A 22,774-nucleotide genomic window follows, 5' to 3' on the forward strand; every position below is an offset into this window, starting at 1 on the left:
TTTTTATTACAATGATGCTATGAGAATGCACTGCTTTTATTGGTAAATAATTTTTAATCAAAATGTTTAAATAATTGTTATTACGTTTTTAAGTTTCTAATATAAATGTAGTTTTTCTAATAGTTGTGAATCGCACTGTTTGGGCATGCAAAAAAAAATAGTATTTAATATGATTCCTCGGGGTAATTTGTCCTCTTGAAGCAACACTTGTTGCTCATAAAAAATGCTTTTTAAAATATTCCAAGCAAATGTTTCGCTTAATATTCCAAGTATTGTTGTGCTTGCCACTTGGCGTGGGTTGAGTTTTGGTCGGTTCGTTTGGTTGGAGCGTGGCCAAGTTATGCACTTCTTGACGCCGAATCAAAAATAGATCGCGACGTAAAAATGAAAACAAATGAAGTGTTTATATGTTTGTATAGAGAAATGTGGATATTTGGCAGATATAGATGTCCGATACGAAGCCAATTAATTTGCGTTGACTTCTGATGATGTATTAAATGGTTTAGAATGAGATATGTGCTTACCGGCGTGTATACCTTTTGTTGTAAATAAATAGGGAAACAATTGCCTTTTAAGTATATATTGAGTATTTGTAGGACAACTTGACAGTTTCATATTGCAATGAATTAAGTTAGAATTTCTTGGGACAGCCTGGGATTCATTTCGCACGGCGAAATCTTCAACTCCTTCTTAGTGCATCAGCTTGATGGGTTTGACGGCCTTTTAGCTAATGAACTTTGGGAGGCAACGGCAACAGGAGCAGCATAATGAGCTATTATGATGGCTGAGCTGCACAAGCTCAGTATGGGAGTTTCTCGGGGCCTTGGAATATGGAATTAAGCAATGTCCATTAAGCATTTGAAAGGCTCACGTTTGACCCACTCCGCGCGTGCAAGTGTGGGTGGGCTGAGCTAGTGTGCGTGCGGTGGCACGGCTTTCAACAATATTCTTCCACCTAGCTTTCGCACACGTGCGCCAATTTGTATGCAAGCCTCGCCTTCTTCGACTCCTTGGCCCATTTTGCTCCTTTTGCTTCTGGCTTTGGCTGGCAGCAAGTTGCTAAACGATTGCGCTCTCGAGTGCAACGAGGTCGCTCCCGCTGTCAGAGCATCTGCTAACCCGTTTAAGGAGCGGCATCGGTCCCGTTCGGGGATCAGCTAGCTTTGTGGGGAGGTAACTTCATTAGGGGTCCTGACCGCTAATCGCGTATGCACAGATCATTTAGTCGCCCAGCAGCTTTGATGTATGCCACTTACTCTGTGTAATCTGTTGCAAACGGATGGAAAAGCACAACTTACATTTAAAGTAAGGTCTAAAATGCAAACTTGACTACAGAAATTTATATTACCACTATATTACTTATTTAATTTTAAAAGCTTTGGCTTTATGATTTTGAAATAGGTATGATTGAAATCAAATGTTGAAATTTAAAATCTTAACGGTGTGATTTTTTCACTTAAAGCGTGTTTTAAAAAGGTATTGTATTATGTTGATGTATATATTTTTATTTTTTTGTTTTTGATAATTGTTTAGGGCTTGCGAATCACGTATATGTTTTCGGAAAGCTGCAGTTGAGCGTAATGTATTTAACCGAACGTGCCGCTACTGGCACCACTTCAGTTAGTGGCCGTGGCAAAGGAGAGCGCTCGGCAATCGCAATGCGAAGTTATAATTTATTTAAGCATCCATTAAGGTGCACATATTGATGATCCCAGGATGTTGATGCTGGGGCCCCACTTGAGAAGTAGGAGCTGAGTGCAATTGCTACCTCGACAACGCCCGGGCAATTACTTTTGAGTTATTTGGCTTAATAGAAATTCAGCGAGCGTGCCGTGTTTGTCTTGTTCCAGCCATTACCCCCACTTCTCGACCTTCACCCGCCACTTTTCCTCCCCACTCTATGCTTTTTAAGAATCCCAGGACTCACTTTGATTTTCATAAGTAAATGTTGGACCTCCCTTTTGCCTAGCCCAGCCTAACTTGTCTCCAGAGCAAACTCGACCGCGGGGGTATGGACGAAGATGAAGAGCCTGGGGATGCGCTGAGCGCTTTGAGAATCGATTATGAAATATTTGAGCTGGGCGAAATGACTTATGAGACACAAAAGAGTCCAAAAGACGCACAATGGCCACCACACACGGCTGGGCAAGTTATCATTGTTACATGTTCTGGGGCGAGTCATGGGAATGACTGAGGGCTCAGTGATAAATTCGCTGCTTTGTCCTGCGGCCTGGCCAAAGGGATACTCTACTACGCTTTTGTTAGCATTTTGACACTAATAAATTGAACAAAGAAAAAGCGACACGTTCAACAAAAAAATTGATATTAATTTTCGCACATTCTTGACGGTGATTTATGCCCTCGTTTTGATGAATTTTCAATTTCGAACTTTACTCATAAATGCCATAATTTATGCTCGTATAACATTTCCTAAAAATTAAATTAAATTTCCTTTTTTTCTCTTTTCTTTTTTCAGGTAAGTTTGCACTACGACGAAAAAGAAAACGTAAGTCGGAATCATTTTGGCCATTAATTTATTTATTAATTACCCCGAGGGATCGGCAAACGGCAGAAAGCAAACAACTTCCTGGCCATTTCCGTGAAACCTTTTAAATAATTAATAATGCGCAACGTAATCGATTTTCATATAAATTGAGATTTATTTTGCCGTCTACGAAAAACAGCAAGAGCAACAGAAAACGGCTAATTTATTTTCCCTAGTTGCGCATTTTTATAGTGCAATTATCACGCCCCCCAGTTCGAGTGGCATACACACTCGCATTTTGGATACAAATCCTATAAATTAGTCAAACAAGCCGAAGAAAGAAACGAAACCCATGACCCAAACTGCTTCTATTTGGACAGTTGATTAATCGACAAACGCATTATGTTTTACTAATGTCTTTTCCTAACTCCTGGCCGCGTGTATGTGGGTTTGGGGCTTTTGTTTCTCTTCTTGTGTGTAACCGATGCCCAATTAAGTCGTTGCTCAAAGTGTCATCAATAGGCCCCGCAATTGGGAATTAATTGCCAGCAAATTTGCCCCTAACTTGTCTAGGTATCATTTGCCGCAAAAAAGATAAACGACCCAAAGGGCAGAGAGTTATATTTTGTTCTATTGGGTTTTACCAACTTAGCCTGTCCTTTTTATACCCTTGCAAAGGGTATTATAATTTTGGTCAGAAGTTTGTAACGCAGTGAAGGAGAAGTATATATATTATTGATCAGGATCAATAGTGGAGTCGATATAGCCATGTCCGTCTGGCTGTCTTTCTGTTACACTACCGTTTGCGAGCTCCGTTTAAAAGCTGGCGATCTAAAATTTTCACAGTCGTCCTAAAACATGTGTACGCAGATCAATTTTGAAACGTCTATTCCTATAGCTTCCATTGGAACAATCGGATATAACTTGCAAGAATTGAAGATATTTCGCGCAGTGTAAAAGCTAAAGACATGCATCTTTCCAAATCTTATTTTTTTAAGCATACCTTGATCAGGGTAAAAGTGCGTGCCGATCGGACGTCTATATCTTATAGCTTCCATGGGAATAATTGTTAAAAGCTGTGAAAATTTCACTTGCCGAAGTTAGCTCCCGTCCTCGTTTTCTTCTGGTATTTACCCTAATTGTTGCTTCTTGTTAGCTTTACTTCAAAGCAAATTTTGTTCTAATGAATGTGAAGCGTAGGAATTGCGTCTTTCTATCTAATTGTGGTTGACATAAATCTTTTTGACTGAAAAATGGAAAATACGAGAGGGACCTAGGTGCTTGTTTTGCTCAATCATCGCGCCATGGCGTGCGATTCTTGATAATATTTAAATGATATCTTCGAGGGCAGATGCTGAAATTTTTAAGATTTTCAATTTATATCTTTGTGCTTTGGAGTGTGAAACTTTCTAATGGTCGTCGTTATGCAACACATCTTCAAAGTAAATAATACAATTAAACAAGAAAAGAAAAAGTTTTAAACTTGATATTACAAATATAATACAACCAAAATATACTTCTAGATAATTATTGAAAAATCAACATAAAGATAATCTATATTTTTTATGGTTTAAATAGAAAATTGGTTTTTCTAAAAGTTATAAAAATTTATTTGCTTCTTTTTTGTTTGGTTCTCTTAAAATTTATTTAATTTTCGTGCATAACTTATTATTTATATTTGATTTTTAATTTTATTAAATCAACTTGAAATTTCGAAAGAATCTCCCTTTTCAATTCTTTGATTAGCCCTCGAGAGAGTAAACTTTTTCCTCTGGCTTCCAATTGCAGTTGCCTTGTGTCGGTCCGTTTTCCGTCATTTTTATTTCTCTCTCGCGCTTATTTTTTCAACGTTTTACTCAATTATGAAAAGAAATTATTAAGTGCGAGCTGCGCTAAATTAGCGCGCAATTGAGTGTGGCCAGGGGGTGGTGAGGTGTATATAGAGGTGTTGGGGGTGGACAGGAGACAGCCGGCTTTTCCCTGCTGAACCATGTGTACAACGCCTTCGGTCACCTCTTGCCTGTTCCCTCATAATTTTTGCCACATTCTAGCCAGACTGCCTCACGTACGAGTGAGGTTCCGGGGGATAGTGTTTATAAATGACGCATATTTTGTGCATTTCATTTGCGTGATTTGCCAGCCAAAATGTAGCTTTTCCTGGTGCGGTTGCCTGTGGCCTCTCCATGCAAGATAAATGTCTCTACATTGTCCCACCGAAGGGAAGATATATCTACTGGCTGACTGACGGATGATAATTCCGGAAGGGGGACGTGGAGGATCGGAGGCTGACAGGCGGTTCGGGTAGGGTAAGTGCAACAGGTGGCATTCGCCACAGCTACTTTGTTGGGAATGTTTGCCGGGGATTTCTGTGCAAGTTGCTTGGACGTGTGCCAAAATGCAGTGAGTGCGACTCTCCGGTTGCACAGCAGCAACGTCATCGCTTTTGGTTATCAGAGCGAGCCAAGATGGATGTTTAATTGACCGCAAATAGAAACTATAAATTATACCAACAAAAGATGCCACCCCCCAGCTGCTGCCGCAGCTAATAAAAAAATTGCCGTAATGAGGTTCGAGATTCAAAAAGAGCCAATAGAGGAGAGAAATTATATATGTCGTGCGTTCAACGCCTTGGCGTGTTTTATTAGTCTCAGCAACTGGGGCAATTTTGCAATTGACAATTCCAGAGTAAAATAAAACAAAGAGCGTGAAAAGACTCGCTCAAAATGAATCTCAAACTACACCTGTTTATGATTGAAGCTAAAGTTACTTACATTTTTATACACTTGCAGAGGGTATTATAATTTTGGTCAAAAGTGTGCAACGCAGTGAAGGAGACATCTCCGACCCTATAAAGTATATATATTCTTGATCAGGATCACCTCCTGAGTTGATATAGCCATGTCCGTCTGTCCGTCTGTCCGTCCGTCTGTCCGTCTGTCCGTCTGTCTGTTTCTACGCAAACTAGTCTCTCAGTTTTAAAGCTATCGAATTGAAACTTTGCACACACCCTTCTTTCCTTTGCACGCAGTATATAAGTCGGAACGGCCGGGATCGGCCGACTATATCCTATAGCTGCCATATAACTGATTGATCGGAAATGCCATAACTCTGCTGGTTGTTAAGTTAGGAAGTTGGGATTTTCTATGGGTTTTATATTTGGCCAATTAATCCGACCTACCAAATTTCATAAGGATCGGCCGACTATATCTTATAGCTGCCTTATAACTGATTGATCGGAAATGCCATAACTTTGGTGTTTGTTAAGTTAGAAAGTTGGGATTTTCTGTGGGGTTTATTTTTGCTCAATCAATACGACATATTAAATTTCATAAGGATCGGCCGACTATATCCTATAGCTGCCATATAACTGATTGATCGGAAATGAAATAACTTTGGTGTTTGTAAAGTTAGAAAGTTGGGATTTCCTATGGGTTTTATTTTTGGCCAATTAATCCGACCTACCAAATTTCATATGGATCGGCCGACTATATCCTGTAGCTGCCATATAACTGAACGATTGGAAATGCCATAACTTTGGTGTTTTTAAAGTTAGGAAGGTGGGATTTTTTATGAGTATTAAGAATTCATCATATGAATAATTTTGGAGAATATATCTTGCAGAATATTCTGCAAGGGTATTTCAACTTCGGCTCCGCCCGAAGTTAGCTTTCCTTTCTTGTTTATTTCTAAATAACTAATTTCTATAATTTTTTTTTTGTTTCATTGAATAATGTAGGATTTTAAATGTTATGGCATTTTTAGACGAAACTTTATTCCAAAAAATATTTTTTTTTTATTTTTTTTTTTTATTCCGTCTGAAATGAACAGACAGGGAAAGCAATTTTCGCCAATGACTGTGGACCAGAAGGCTAACTGGAGCACAATCCACTCAGAAAATATACATTTAAAAGGCAGTCGGGCAGTCATGATCACTATCATGTGGCAAAAGAATACAACTCACAAATGGACCCTGTCAGCTAAATATTTATGCATGAGATTGAAAATAAAGTAGAAGTCAATATTAGATCATCCGAGCTTTCTTGGAACTTTTTGAATTCACAGAAACTACATTATCAGGGACAGTAGCAGCCATACCGTTTATTTTAAATATACTATTTTAATCATTATTTTTTCTATTTTTAATTAACTATTATTTTCTGATTGAAAAATGAATAAGAGTCTACTTACAGTTATTTTTGTACTACTAAAAAATCATACAACAAACCGAAAATTCTGGAGCTTATTTAAATTATTCATAAAAAAAAGTCATTAAATAACTGTTATATTACCTTTTTTCGATAAGAGAATATTTTTTTACATATGCATACAGAGACATTTTCGGTTTTTTCTCGATCTATTGGTACAATTGACTTTTTATACCCTTGCAGAGGGTATTATAATTTTGGTCAAAAGTGTGCAACGCAGTGAAGGAGACATCTCCGACCCTATAAAGTATACAGTCAGCACAAAATTTATTCGGACACTGTCTATTATCAAGTTTAACAGCTTATTTGCCGGAATTTTCGTAATTTTAGCAGGTTTTTTTTTACTTATCATAGAAACAGTGATTTTCAGAAGACATTACACAAACAAAAATGTAATTTTTTAAATTAGCCTTAAAAATATTAAAAGAAAAGCAAAAAAGTTGCTAAAATGTTGCACAAAAATTATTCGTACATTTCTCATTTATTGTGTTTATTTCTGAGCACAACGGTAATAGGCGATTCTTTTTAAAGTAGTTTAGTTGAAATTACTTCGGAGTAATTTTCGGCGTGCTTTTTTTTTTGTTTTTTGTTAGTTTTTATGTGTTTTTTTGATACGATTGGTCAAAATAAAAGGAGTTCAAGATTTGTCACTAGATTTTCGAAAACCTATCTTAAATTCATTTTTGGAAAATCGTAGTTATCGCGAAATCGGTCGTATTAATGGAAAATCACCTTCCACAATACATAGTATAATCCAAAAATACTTAAAAACGGAATAATGAGCTTCAAATCACAAGAAAGCTAGAAGGTCTAAGATTCTGTACTCACGTGAGGGACGGAAATTTATGTCTACAGTCCTGAAAAATCCGAAAACAACATCTACAACAATTCAAAAGAATGTAGAGCAAGCGAAAATAAAAAAAGTTTGGGCCAAAACCATCCGAAACTACCTGTACAAGGCTGGTTTACATGGCAGAGTTGCTCGTCGAAAGCAATTATTTTCTGCCATCAACAAAAAAAAGCGTTTGGAGTTTGGAAAACTGCATATAACCACCCGGATTCGTTTTGGGAGAACGTAGTTTTAAGCGACAAATCCAAATTTTACATATTTGGACACTATGGGCCCTCGAAAGTGTGGAGGAAACCAAATGAAGCCATGAATGAGAAGAACTTAATTCCAACTGTTTAGCATGGTGGCGGGAATGTAATGATGTGGGGGTGTGTATCGGTAGAAGAAGTCGGTCAAATGGTCTTTATTGACGACAAAATTAATAAGAATATCTACAAAAACATTTTAAGCGAAAATTTGATTCCAAGTGATATAAAACTTGGTCTAGATCCGAAGACATTGTTGTTTCAACAAGACAACATTCTTCGTCTTTGGTGCAAGAGTGGCTTTTATATCACTGCAAGCAGCTGAAAACACCTCCCCAGTCACCTAATTTAAGTCCCATAGAACATGTTTGAGATATTCTTGAGAAAAGGATTCGGAAGCACGTCATTTCGTCCAGGGAGTCCTTAAAAACTGCATTGATGGCTGAATGGGGTCAAATTAGCGCTAATGAGACAAGCAACTTGGTAAAAAGCATGGGTCGACGCTTACAAGCTGTCATTGATGTTAGTGGAGAACCCACCAAATATTAAAAATATTAAAACATCAAGAAATATGTTTTTTTTTTAATATTATATGAAGTGTCCGAATAATTTCTGTGCGTAAAATTATGACTTTTCAAGTTAATTTAAGAAAATATCTAATTTTACTGTTGAAAGTTCCTTATTTTTTTGTTAAAATATATTCTAAGAATGTTAACCTTCACGATGAAATATAAATTGTTTGTTTTCGTTACGTTTTTGTTGAGTTATTAATGAATCAAAATCAAAATCACGGGTGTCCGAATAAATATTGTGTTGACTGTATATATTCTTGATCAGGTTCACCTCCTGAGTTGATATAGCCATGTCCGTCTGTCCGTCTGTCTGTCCGTCTGTCTGTCCGTCTGTCCGTCTGTCTGTTTCTACGCGAACTAGTCTCTCAGTTTTAAAGATATCGAATTCAAACTTTGCACACACCCTTCTTTTCTTTGCACGCAGTATATAAGTCGGAACGGCCGGGATCGGCCGACTATATCCTATAGCTGCCATATAACTGATTGATCGGAAATGCCATAACTTTGGTGTTTGTAAAGTTAGGAAGTTGGGATTTTCTATGGGTTTTATATTTGGCCAATTAATCCGACCTACCAAATTTCATAAGGATCGGCCGACTATATCTTATAGCTGCCTTATAACTGATTGATCGGAAATGCCATAACTTTGGTGTTTGTAAAGTTAGGAAGTTGGGATTTTCTATGGGTTTTATATTTGGCCAATTAATCCGACCTACCAAATTTCATAAGGATCGGCCGACTATATCTTATAGCTGCCATATAACTGATTGATCGGAAATGCCATAACTTTGGTGTTTGTTAAGTTAGGAAGTTGGTATTTTCTATGCGTTTTATTTTTGCCCAATCAATCCGACATATCAAATTTCATAAGGATCGGCCGACTATATTCTATAGCTGCCGTATAACTGAACGATTGGAAATGCCATAACTTTGGTGTTTTTAAAGTTAGGAAGTTGGGATTTTTTATGAGTATTAAGAATGCATCATATGAATAATTTTGGAGAATATAATTTGCAGAATATTCTGCAAGGGTATTTCAACTTCGGCTCCGCCCGAATTTAGCTTTCCTTTCTTGTTATATAAATAAAACCCTGTGCAAGGGTATAAAAAGCCGAAAGTAAAGCATATACTCTGTTCCCGTTCTTTATAGTTCCATTTTAAACGTATTCAAATATATTATTTGGAAATATTTTTGCATATCTAAGCTTTGAATAATGTGCAGAACAAAGGGAATTCTTGCGAATTTATTTTCAGTTCGTGTTGGCTTTTCCGTCCAATTCCTTACTTCAATGGTTGTGTCTATTATGCGAACTAGCAGACCAAAACATTAGCAATCTAAATTCATTACACATATATATGTATACGTATTAGACGTATGAAAAACAATAAACTGAATGCACATAAACAAATAAGAACCAAAGGCAGATGGCGAAACAGTGTAAATGTTCCAATGTAAATCTATGAGTTTTTTTCATCGACATCTTTTTTATACCCGTTACTCGTAGAGTAAAAGGGTATATTGTATTCGTGCAAAAGTATGTAACAGCTAGAAGGAAGCGTTTCCGACCCTATAAAGTATATATATTCTTGATCAGGGTCACTAGCCGAGTCGATATAGCCATGTCCGTCTGTCCGTCTGTCTGTCCGTCTGTCTGTCTGTCCGTATGAACGCTGAGATCTCGGAAACTATAAAAGCTAGAAGATTGGCATTTTGCATGCAGATTCTAGGAGTTCCTACGCAGCGCAAGTTTGTTTCAAAAAGGTGCCACGCCCTCTTTAACGCCCACAATCGCTTAGATACGATTTTAAAAATTTAAATATTTCGGAAAAGTAAAAATGCAGTTTTATTGTGTTTATCAATACCTATCGAAATGTTGAAGAAATTTTTCAAATCGGACCATTCGTTAAAAAGTTATGCGTGATGAAAGTTTCTATCTCCATCTCCCTCGCACTCCCTTTACCTGAGTAACGGGTATCTGATAGTCGGGGCACCCGACTATAGCGTTCTCTCTTGTTTTTGTCTAAATTGGTTCGAAAAATACTTCCTAATCTTCTGATATAATGGAACTAATAGGTTTAAAATGGGATAATGATTTTATTTAAATCAAATACTTTTTCCAGCCCCCTAGTTTAGACAGCTTCGCTTATGATACGCCTTGCTGCATTAGATTTCCTAATTGGCGACAAATTCATTTAACTTATGAGTCACTGCAATCTGCGTCTTGCCACACATTTGTGGCTTTGAAGTTGGATCTTACAGCTAGATTTCCCTTTGCGTGTGGTATTTTCTCGTGGCAAACAACCCAGAAATGTAGTCAGTTAGGCAATCCACATTCAAGAGCATTCGAGTAGTCAAGTAAGTGACACGGATTCGCACTAAGTGCCTTCAATTGCCGTCGATCACTGGCTTTCTGGCCCGCGATCTCAATTTGCAGCCGTGAAACTGGTTTGTCATTTGGCGACCCTTTTTCCCGGTTTCCCCAATAATTGTTTCCGTTGCAATTCAATTGTGGCAATATGGGTGCGAATATGGGTAAAGTGTTAATTACGTTCCTTGTCACATGCAGGCAAACAATTAGCTGACAGGACAATTTTAGAGCCTTCATCTGGGCATAAGTTTACCGCTTCCCCCTGCCCCCTGAAAATCTCTATCAAAATCGCAAACGAACTTTTCCTCGCGACTCACGCGCTTTTCCCCAACATGTGTGTTCAAGTTTTTCACATTGTTTGGCATTTTATGAGCGTGAAATTAAATTAATTAAAACTACACGACGTCTCGCTGTTGCCCGCACCCAGCACACACTCTCCTAATAGAGAGTAGAAAGGCTGTCGGAGGCGTGTCAAACTTGGGCGTACAACCAATTTCGTGCTGCAGGAAGGTTGTCTGCGTTGGCCGTACTAGCTGTTCTGATTTTGCTCTTGTTGTATATGTGTGGGACAGTTCCCAACTGCAGTCTCACCAAGATAAACCATTTTCATTCCTCTGCGCAATAATAGCGGGCCCTGTTGATAGTAGGCAGTATCTGGTGGGCAACAAGAGCAGTGGTATTTAAGAATAAATAAATATTAGTGAGCATTGTAAAAGAAAATAGCTATAAGCTCCTTTAATTCAGATTGCAGTGAAGAATTTTTAATTCAAACTAATATATCCTATTCAGCGTGACAAGTGAAAGCGCTGTGAACTGCAAATGAACCGGATTAAATTTCAGCTCCACAAAAGCGAAAAGGTTTAAAGATATACAGGCAAAACCAGCCAACTAATTGCTGATATCTGTGCGTCGTGCTTGTGTGCGTGCAAGGACTAAGCTGGCAATTCACACATATACCCGTCCCTGTGCATATATGCGGATGTCAAAGGTACTGCCACTAAAACGCTGGCCATTCAACACGTCGGCGACGGCTTAACTTGTTGCACCCTGAGCCAGGGAGCAGGGCTAAAAGTTGAGCTGTCCGTTAGTTACACCTGCAGCTGACCGTTTGACTGGCGGCTTATGCCGTGCGGGGGCATCGGAAAAGGTCCTGGCCCATAAGAGCCGACTCATAAATTATGAAGAACGTCGAAATGCAGCACGTTAAACACGTTTTCTGTCAATTTAATTTGTAATTAGTCACGGCGCTAATTTAAAAGCTCCTCCTGGGAGACGACGGCCAGTTGGCCGCTTCTTAGCTTTAATTGAAATTGGCAGCAGCTAACCCGCAGCCCAAAAGCCAGCTACTTGCACGTGATTTCATTGCTAATTATTGTGTGAAGCTCCAAGGAGCACGACCGAAGTGTCATCATCCATCTCCTCCAGCCAAGGCCCTTGGGTGTTGGGCAGTCTACGTGCTGCAAAATTCACTTAGAGCTGTTTCCCTGCATCGATTCACCTCTATTAATAGTCGCATGCTAATCAGACATTAAACATGGTTCTGCTTCTCAAATTTGCATTCGACTTGGGCTTGAAAATCGCCTTTGTTTTATGGAAAGTACTAATGCTACCGCATTTGCAAGTACTCAAATAGTTTATCCACATATGATATCCGGTTTTTCCCCAGTATTAACCAAGATTTGAAGTTCTCATGGAAAATAAATATTCCTCATTTCAAAACTTTATTTACAAGAACACTGGTGCCAACGAATTCTTCTTTATATATATAGCCGTTTATAAAGCACACAACCGTGTGTTGCTGCCTCCAAGAAAACACATAAAAAGAATCTTACAGCTTGTGTACAAGTTTCGTTTCCTTTCGCCATGAAGCCTCAAAAGTTTCACATGGCTTAGAAGGGGATCTAACGCACCTAAAATTCGCTTGAAATAAGAAACATACAAATTGCCCCCACGACAACATGTTCTACAATAGTTACAGCCTTTTTTGGGGCGGGAATATAATTTCATTCAGTGTTATTACGGTGGCAGTGTCTAAGACTAGTTGTGTGTGTGTCGTTCGCTTGACTTTTGCTTGCCGGCCGGCAGCCGCGTAAGTACCTCAACAAGTTTTTCCACTTCCACCAGGTATGAGCTCATCACCTGTAATTGTTCGGTCAGCTGTTTGCTTCACGAAATCTCTACATTTGATGGTGCGAGAGGGGGGTCTCAGGGCTCTTTTGAAGTCATTAATTTGACGATGCTAAATGAGAATTAATGTGTCTACTGCAGCGTCGCAGACCTGGGCAATTTCTCATGCACAAACATTTTTCAACGCTTGACAAAAAGACCAAAAAGAGTCACTTCGAGGCCCGAAACTCGGTCTTGTTGTTCAGATGTCATTAACACTCGTTGCCCGGCATGACCAAAAAACACAACAAAATAAACCATCAACAGACAAAAACATATTTAACATTACAGCTTGAGTCAGAGGCAGTAAAGCTTCTGAGTCTGAGACCCTCATTACGTTGGCTAAATGAATTTATTAATAACCGAGTTTTGTAGCTGTCTACGTAAAAGGATATAAAAACCTGAAATGGTGAAGCTCATAGACTGGCCGTGCGACTTGCAGCATTAAGGCCAGCTATCTGCATTCAAAAGTTTCAATTTAACGTTGATAAAATTTTGGACCCATTTTCAAGTTAGTTATTACTAATTTTCCGATGACTTGTTTAACGTTGACCCAAAATTGGTCTTTGAGAGTCCATAACTTTACCAAACTTTATCCGATTCCAAAGTGGCATACCTCTAAAGACTTGTGATTCGATTCTCTAAAAATCTGCATTCAAAAGTTTTAATTTAACGTTGATCAAATTTTTGACCCATTTTCATGTTAGATATTTTTAATTTTCCGATGACTTGTTTAACGTTGACACGAAATTGGTCTTTGAGAGTCCATAACTTTACCAAACTTTATCCGATTTCAAAGTGGCATACCTCTAAAGACTTGTGATTCAATTCTCTAAAAATCTGCATTCAAAAGTTTTAATTTAACGTTGATCAAATTTTTGACCCATTTTCATGTTAGTTATTACTAATTTTCCGATGACTTGTTTAACGTTGACCCAAAATTGGTCTTTGAGAGTCCATAACTTTACCAAACTTTATCCGATTCCAAAGTGGCATACCTCTAAAGACTTGTGATTCAATTCTCTAAAAATATGCATTCGAAAGTTTCAATTTAACGTTGATCAAATTTTTGACCCATTTTCATGTTAGATATTTTTAATTTTCCGATGACTTGTTTAACGTTGACACGAAATTGGTCTTTGAGAGTCCATAACTTCACCAAACTTTATCCGATTCCAAAGTGGCATACCTCTAAAGACTTGTGATTCGATTCTCTAAAAATCTGCATTCAAAAGTTTCAATTTAACGTTGATAAAATTTTGGACCCATTTTCAAGTTAGATATTTCTAATTTTCCGATGACTTCTTTAACGTTGACCCAAAATTGGTCTTTGAGAGTCCATAACTTTACCAAACTTTATCCGATTCCAAAGTGGCATACCTCTAAAGACTTGTGATTCGATTCTCTAAAAATCTGCATTCAAAAGTTTTAATTTAACGTTGATCAAATTTTGGACCCATTTTCAAGTTAGATATTTCTAATTTTCCGATGACTTGTTTAACGTTGACCCAAAATTGGTCTTTGAGAGTCCATAACTTTACCAAACTTTATCCGATTCCAAAGTGGCATACCTCTAAAGACTTGTGATTCGATTCTCTAAAAATCTGCATTCAAAAGTTTCAATTTAACGTTGATAAAATTTTGGACCCATTTTCAAGTTAGATATTTCTAATTTTCCGATGACTTGTTTAACGTTGACCCAAAATTGGTCTTTGAGAGTCCATAACTTCACCAAACTTTATCCGATTCCAAAGTGGCATACCTCTAAAGACTTGTGATTCGATTCTCTAAAAATCTGCATTCAAAAGTTTCAATTTAACGTTGATAAAATTTTGGACCCATTTTCAAGTTAGATATTTCTAATTTTCCGATGACTTCTTTAACGTTGACCCAAAATTGGTCTTTGAGAGTCCATAACTTTACCACACTTTATCCGATTCCAAAGTGGCATACCTCTAAAGACTTGTGATTCGATTCTCTAAAAATCTGAATTCAAAAGTTTCAATTTAACGTTGATAAAATTTTGGACCCATTTTCAAGTTAGATATTTCTAATTTTCCGATGACTTGTTTAACGTTGACCCAAAATTGGTCTTTGAGAGTCCATAACTTCACCAAACTTTATCCGATTCCAAAGTGGCATACCTCTAAAGACTTGTAATTCGATTCTCTAAAAATCTGCATTCAAAAGTTTTAATTTAACGTTGATCAAATTTTTGACCCATTTTCATGTTAGATATTTCTAATTTTCCGATGATTTGTTTAACGTTGACCCAAAATTGGTCTTTAAGAGTCCATAACCGATAATAACTTGTGATTCGATTCTCTAAAAATCTGCATTCAAAAGTTTTAATTTAACGTTGATCAAATTTTTGACCCATTTTCATGTTAGATATTTCTAATTTTCCGATGACTTGTTTAACGTTGACCCGAAATTGGGGTTTGAGAGTCCAAACTTTATCCGATTCCAAAGTGCCATACCTCTAAAGACTAGTGATTCGATTCTTTAAAAATCTGCATTCAAAAGTTTCAATTTAACGTTGATTAAATTTTTGACCCATTTTCAAGTTAGATATTTCTAATTTTCCGATGACTTGTTTAACGTTGACCCAAAATTGGTCTTTGAGAGTCCATAACTTTACCAAACTTTATCCGATTCCAAAGTGGCATACCTCTAAAGACTTGTAATTCGATTCTCTAAAAATCTGCATTCAAAAGTTTCAATTTAACGTTGATAAAATTTTGGACCCATTTTCAAGTTAGATATTTCTAATTTTCCGATGACTTGTTTAACGTTGACCCAAAATTGGTCTTTGAGAGTCCATAACTTTACCAAACTTTATCCGATTCCAAAGTGGCATACCTCTAAAGACTTGTAATTCGATTCTCTAAAAATCTGCATTCAAAAGTTTTAATTTAACGTTGATCAAATTTTTGAACCTTTTTTATGTTAGTTATTTCTAATTTTCCGATGACTTGTTTAACGTTGACCCAATATTGGTCTTTGAGAGTCCATAACTTTACCAAATTTTATCCGATTCCAAAGTGGCATACCTCTAAAGACTTGTGATTCGATTCTCTAAAAATCTGCATTCAAAAGTTTCAATTTAACGTTGATCAAATTTTTGACCCATTTCTAGTTAGTTTTTTCCAATTTTCCGATGACTTGTTTGACGGTGACCCAAAATTGGTCTTCAAAAGTCCTTTTATACAGATAAAGATGTATTTTCGGAATTATTTCCTTCACTGTGTTGCAAACTATGAACTGAAAATAAAATGCCATCTGCAGGGGTATACAAATAAGTGGCATATAAGAGCCATAACTTCCCGGTGAAAAATAAGTTAGTGCGCTTATGGTACCATCAGTTGTTTTCATTTAATTTGCGAAAAGGGTTTGTCTGCAGTCGGCCGCTGGTTAAAATGAATGTGGCCAAGATGTGCGGTGGAGCTCTATTTACGACTCTGTGTGAGCGCACCTGCCGCTTAGCCCCAAAGATAAAAATGATTAAAGTAGTGGAATGATACGAAAGCATAACATTTCCTTGTCAGGCAGAGGATTTATTTTTCTGTTTCCTAAAATGTGTAAGGTGTAGCCAAGTCATAAACCAAAAGCGGAGAAAGGTATTAGAAAACCTTATCGCTGCCATTTGCAATTGCAGTTTCCATTTCGGATGCACTGCCTCATTTGCCAGCATTGTGAGTGGTCCAGCAGGAATTGAGTTGCCTGTGAGCCACCTGTGATTGCATAGCCAACACCTAAACCCATTGTGCGTTGACATTTTTAATTACACACACTGGCGATGCTGCCTGTGTCCCCCAACGAATACTAAATGATGGATGATGCTGCTGGCCAACTCGGCTTGAATTTCCCATGCAGCGTTCGGCATGCAACTTGCAGCGAGTCAAGGCACTGAAAAAAATTATTCATAGAGGTGGTCTAAATTCGAAAAGATTTTCCAAAATTAAATCTCGATTCGTTAACATTACTATCTATGTCGATTGAGAAAAATATTTCATATTGGCTACCAGAATGGAAAAACAAAATCACTGACGATTAAAACTGTGTTAGCTTTTTAGCTGAGTGCAGGAACTTGCAGCTTGCTACTTTTATTTGAGCCTCCTTGCCAGCTGGAGGAAGCTTACCCAAAGCCAGGCAAGAGTAGCAGCACTACAGCCATTTCACACACTGTCTTTCGCCCTTTGGATCCAGCCAAATAATGGCTGCGCAACGGTTTAGGGTGTAAGTGGTAGATCAGATCAGAATGCAAAAAGGCGAAATCCGTTGACGATGTCGTGATGTAAAGCAAACAAAGGACGATGAGAGGCGAAATGGCTGTGAGCTGGAAACCCACAGGGGAGCGAGAAGGGCGGAAAGGGACAGATTGAGACTGGATTTTCTCCACACTAGCTGGGGTTTTTTTTGAGCTTGTTGCTACTTTCAACACTAATGCAATTTGATGCGGCACAAAACCGCACACATCACATGCACTTCCAGAGGCGCACACCCACGCCCATCTGTGTGAGCCAACAAAAGCCGCTACGAAGGCGTCAATACCATCAAGAAATCCTTAACAGAAAAGTCCTCGGCCCTGCCCATAGTAATTGCCTCCTTCAACTTGCTCTACTCTGGTCGGCCCATCGAAAATGCATGGCTCACAAAAGCAAGCGATTATTTCGCACCTGTCCTGACCAGAGCTTCTCTGAGTCAGTGCTGCCAACTATCTGGTAAAAAAGCTAAACTTATTGTAAAAATCACATTAAATACTTGAAAACACATTCGAAAAAACTCTAGTTTTTAGTATTACGAAAATTGTATACAGTATAATGAAGGCCAGGCAATTTACTAGTGCCAATACTAGTGCCAAATACAATTGTAATTTGACATCAAACAGTAAGGACTAAAAGCTTTAACCATTTTTTAGAATCTTGTATTTAACTTTTATTTATTACCACAGTTTGCTTTGAAACAGCTATTGGGACAGTTCGGTTTCACTTCTCTGCCCTTGAGTACCGGTCTTATCATTATCACGGTCGCTTCCTGTTCAATAGCCGCCGTTTGCCGTGAACTGAATTTATGCAAATGCCCGCGTTTCGCTTTTCCATTTCGCCCGTCTTACAATTCCATTTCCACTCCCCTGCTCCGCTCTTCTGATCTGTGTGTTGCAACAAGTTCGTTCCGTTGTGGGCTGCAACTTCTTGGCGTGTTTTCCTAGCGCATTAAGCCAACACCGAGTTTTGTGAGTGAAATATGGGCGTCATTCCTTGCATAAAATGCCAGCTCAATACGAGGAGCAATCCCTGGCCACAGGCTGCCCTCGTCCTTCTGTCCCTCCTTCCCCATCCGCTCACTTTATTTACTTTCACTTGTCATGCTAAACCTGCACAATGTCTCGGTTGGATTTCGTTATTGTTGCCAGGCATCCGCAGTGGTTGTGTCTGTGGCTGTGATTGTGGCTGAGGGTGGTGCTGTGGACGGCTAAATGGGTGGTGCTCCTGCTTAGTGTCACAAATCTAAACGATTTGAGCTTTTTAATGCGATTTGCCGGCTCCTCGCTGATTTATGCAGTCCTTGTTATCGAGTGCATAAAAAGGCCTGGTAAAAGTAAAAGGAGAATCAGCGAAATGTATCAGCAAATCGGTTGATTACAACCAAAGTGTTAGGACAGGTGTTTAAGAAGTATAGGTATAGAATTATATTCCCATCATTATTGTTTTACTTGCTATAATTAAAAACATTATAACATGACACCAAATTAAACAGCAGTCTAGTTAATAATTTGATCTTAAAAACAATTAATCGACTGCTGATTTATTATGTTTATTGTTACTACTTTCAATGATTATGCAAATTGATTGCAAGTAATTGTACTCATGACCAGGTTCAATGCTCTGGGGCAAATGGAGCTGAGTCAGCTGCCAGAGGCTGAGCCAAGCCACCTGTTCATTAACCAGCCACTTTGTATTTGTGCAATATGCAATATCAGTGCCAGGGGCGCGGCGGTCTCCACCCGTTTTATTCTCCGAGATACTTACACTTGGAAAATAAAATATACAATTGTTAGAAGCAAGACAATTCTAAATTTAAGTTAAGCTTGGAACGCATATATAACATAAAATGAGTGTTATAAAGCTGGACTTATCTCTGATTTTCGCTTTTAAATTCTTCGAAAAAACTCTCTTTTTAAGTTATTGTATCTTTGATTTCGAAGAAGTAAAGAATTGATAAGAATGGAAAAGGTTGCCTCTTTTTTTCAGTGGATAGCCCGTGCAAAAATTTTCGCTTGATTTGCTGCACGATTGGCACAGCTGTTGCTTATGCTGTCGTCGCAGTTATCGTTGTTGTTGCCTGCGGCTGTAGATGCGCCGCGCATGCTCAGTGAAGTGGAAAACTCGACGACGGCGACGGGGCAACATAGTCCATGAACTTGCTGCAGGTTGCAATTGTGACAGGTTGCAAGTTGCTGCTGTCGTTGCAATTGCTGCTGTGTCTGTTGGGCTTGCCGCCCGGCCTTCAACTTCGCTCAGCTGAACTTAACCGAATGATGTACGATTGCCGCGGCTGCTGCTGCTGCTACTGCTCATTAATCATTGTTTTCGTGGGTGGATAGGAAGCCCCCATCATCCATCGGGCCTAATTGTGCATACAGCATCGGAAGCAACAGTCCCGCTACATCGTTTCGCTCTCATCATCGCCGTATTACATTTATTATCCTGCTCGAATGCCATGGATGTCCACCACAAAACTGGACAAATTAACGCGTGAGAGAGAAAACTGGCGTTGGAGTGTGCGGATATGGACCGAGACCCAGGCAGAGTCGTATATCAATGTCGGGATGAAGGAGGGAAGGCAAGTCAGTAAACATTTGCACTGAAAAAAGGGATTATTACCATGGCGTTTTATTAGAGATATATTCTGCTAAACTGTTTTATAAAAGCAATTTTTTAATTTGGCTTTTTGTGAGCTATTGTTGATCCAAACCCAATTATTAATTTCTAGAAAATCTCTAATATGGCAAAGCATTATTCAAACTTATTGAGCTTTGTTTCAGTTTCGATCTTCGTTTTGGTTTGAAAAGTTCTGGAGCTTGTCATTTATTGCAAGAGCACTTGCCAGCTTCCACATGGCTACCACATGTGGCATGGCCATGACTTCATCTGGCGTAAGTCGCGCCGTCTGCCAGCCTCAATTCTTAGACCTCCGTTCTCTCCGCAGTTCTGCCCTATCGTCAACCCTTTCAATTCCGTTGCTCTGTCGCGTGTCAGCATAAAAAGCCGGCTACAATGTTGGAAAGTCAGTCAGGCAACGTCATTTCCGTTTGTTGTCGTCATTAAAATCCAAGCCAAGCCACGCTCCGCTACACTTTGGCACTACTTCTGATAATGATGATGACTACAACTGCAACGGCAGTCAGCGAAAAAACGAGTTGCAGAACAACAAACACTTAATGCTGAAATTCTATTAATTAGTTTGCCAAGCTGCCCATGTAATGACACTTTTTTTTAGCACTTAAAACAATTTGCTGTGAAATGCGTAAGCAAACTGACAGCCGGCTGACAGTCAGTGAAAGTGATGAGGAGGGGTGTAAAGGTATGGCATGGAAAAGTGAGACATAAATAGTTTTGTTTATGATGGTTCTGCATTTTTGTAGCTGTTCTGGTAATCGATGCCGTTGACAAGTTTGATTGTTGGGCAGGAAAAGAAACACATGGCAGTTGGTCCGACCTCCCAAGTTGTGGCATCGAAAGGGTGCCAGTTGCTGACAAGTGTAATGCGATAGGAAATTTGTTTGTCCAAATGTTTAGTTGAACACAAATTGCTAAGGAGAAAGATGTGGTGCTGTGGGGTGGTCGGGGGCATGGAAACTACTTTAGAGGCAGAATCCTGAAGAACAAGGCCGGAAATTGAAATATTGTCGAAGTGTGTGCTTGCGACAACTTTTATGACGTTCACTGTCCTCTCGTCTTACAATATCACAATGTCCGCTTTCTCGCTGCTGTTGCTACTCCAATGCTTTGATGCAAAAGTTTTGACAACATTTGCCACTTTGTCATGCCATTTTAATTTTCAACGATTTCTTCGTACACCGAAAAAACTATTCATTTATTCTTGTCCTCTAAACTCAGGTTTTTCTTGGGTTACATTTTTCTGTAATAACCTTTTGAATAAAAATATCGGCAAATAAAAGTACTATTTAAACATGTATTTTTTTCTAAATTTTAGGTTTTATTTTATGTGTACGCATGTCTCATTCTATTCGGTCTCTATTTTGGCTTCTGTGATTTTATTTTACTTTGTATATGTTGCTGTTGTCGCTGCTCTTTATTCCCCCATTCTCGCTTCTGCTCGTATTATGACAAAGTCAAAAAGTTTTTATTGGTTGGAAAGAAAGGCGTGAGTGCAGCGCGAATAAAGGGGTCGAGGCAGCGGGAAAATCGAGGGAAACCGGAGGCTAGGCAATGATTTATTTGGCGCCCGAAACGAAAAACCAAAACGAAATGCAGCGCAACGAAATGAAGCTATCAAAACCGTTGACATCGTTACGCAAAAGCGGAAATGACAATGATGATGGGCGCCAAATGAAACGATGGTCATGCCCCCGCCCTGCTCCTCCTCGACCTTCGTCCTTCGTCCTCCTTCCGAATGAAATGCAATGCGGTTGTGATTTGTATGCGCGAGTGTGTGTCTGTCCGGGCAGTAGAGCAAAGATGCGTGGGGGCGAATCCTGTGTCGGCTGCCATTAAATCGCGTATAATTGAAAAGGCGAAAAATTGCAGTGCCAACGGTGAATTAAAAAATACACAAAATGAAGAGGGACGAACTTTATTTATCCCGTTCTAAGATTATTTAAAACATGCTAGTGTTCTGAGAAATAAAGATTGAACTTTTTTTGTAAGGGCTGTCTTTATTTTCACACTTTTAAATGTGGCTTTACAACAGTTTAATTCTAGTTTTAAAAGATGAATCAGATTTAAATGGTTCTGCGGATAACAATCTGAAGAAGAGTAATGATAATAATATTATTACATAATACCCTTGCTCCCTTATACCCCTTGAATTACCGATCCTTACCTAACTATCACATCTGTGTTCTTTCTGTTTGCATTCACAGGTAGCGACCATGATGTCCTGCCCCCTTCCCATGCAATTACCGATACCGATTCCTTCTATACACAAATCAGAATTTGCACCGGTTCACATTGGAGTCAAGGTAAGTTGATCCAATCTTTCATTACATTATCCATTCCAGCCATATACTGTTCGACCGTTCTTCCTGCTTTCCTTTTGCTTTCCGTTTCACTCCCGCCACTTAAACATGTGTTTGCTTGCCATTATTAAATAGTAAATTAAGCGCATAAATGCGAAAATCATGCAAATTCGCTGGAACCCGATGGCAAAAAGTCAACAAGTGGGGCAAAATGCTAAATGTAAATGTTGCCAACTGGAGCACACATACTCGACATACGCACACATGTTAAAGATCCCGGTCTATTGTTGACAATATTGCATAACATACACACAGCGTATAGACCCAGCACAGATATTTACGAGAAATAATGTGCGGCACTAAATCAAATCGTTGCTGCCCCAAGTTGGTGTACCGCCCACCCCCGCCTACATTTGACTGCGGCTTTAATACGAAGTGATCACATTTTAATGATACCGAAATGCACTGCACATTGTTTGTTTTTGCTGAAGAATAATGATGTCAAGCAGCTTTCGGTGCGTGAAAGGGATGGAAAGAGTTTTAAACATTCCCACGGATTGCTTCACGTTTGATAAATGCTGCATCACATTTTTCTTGATTTTGTTTGGGTGTCCTTCCTTTGCTCTTCTGTTCGTTTTTTGTTTGTTGTGTCGCTTAAATGCCACACATAAATCTAT

General features: G+C 38.7%; 1 protein-coding gene across 4 annotated transcripts in view; it reads left to right on the forward strand.

Annotated features, from left to right (window-relative positions):
* Positions 1-22,774, forward strand: part of LOC108043471 (polypyrimidine tract-binding protein 1) — a 147,348-nt gene that overhangs the window by 16,648 nt on the left and 107,926 nt on the right. For all 4 annotated transcript variants that reach the window (XM_044458434.1, XM_044458435.1, XM_044458436.1 and 1 more), the window contains 2 exons: positions 2,477-2,506; positions 22,002-22,100. In XM_044458434.1, the coding sequence (XP_044314369.1) occupies positions 2,477-2,506; positions 22,002-22,100 (129 nt within the window). The remainder of the gene's footprint in view (positions 1-2,476; positions 2,507-22,001; positions 22,101-22,774) is intronic.

The sequence above is a fragment of the Drosophila rhopaloa genome, unplaced genomic scaffold (genome assembly GCF_018152115.1).
Source record: "Drosophila rhopaloa isolate 14029-0021.01 unplaced genomic scaffold, ASM1815211v1 contig_167, whole genome shotgun sequence".
Lineage (NCBI taxonomy): Eukaryota > Metazoa > Arthropoda > Insecta > Diptera > Drosophilidae > Drosophila > Drosophila rhopaloa.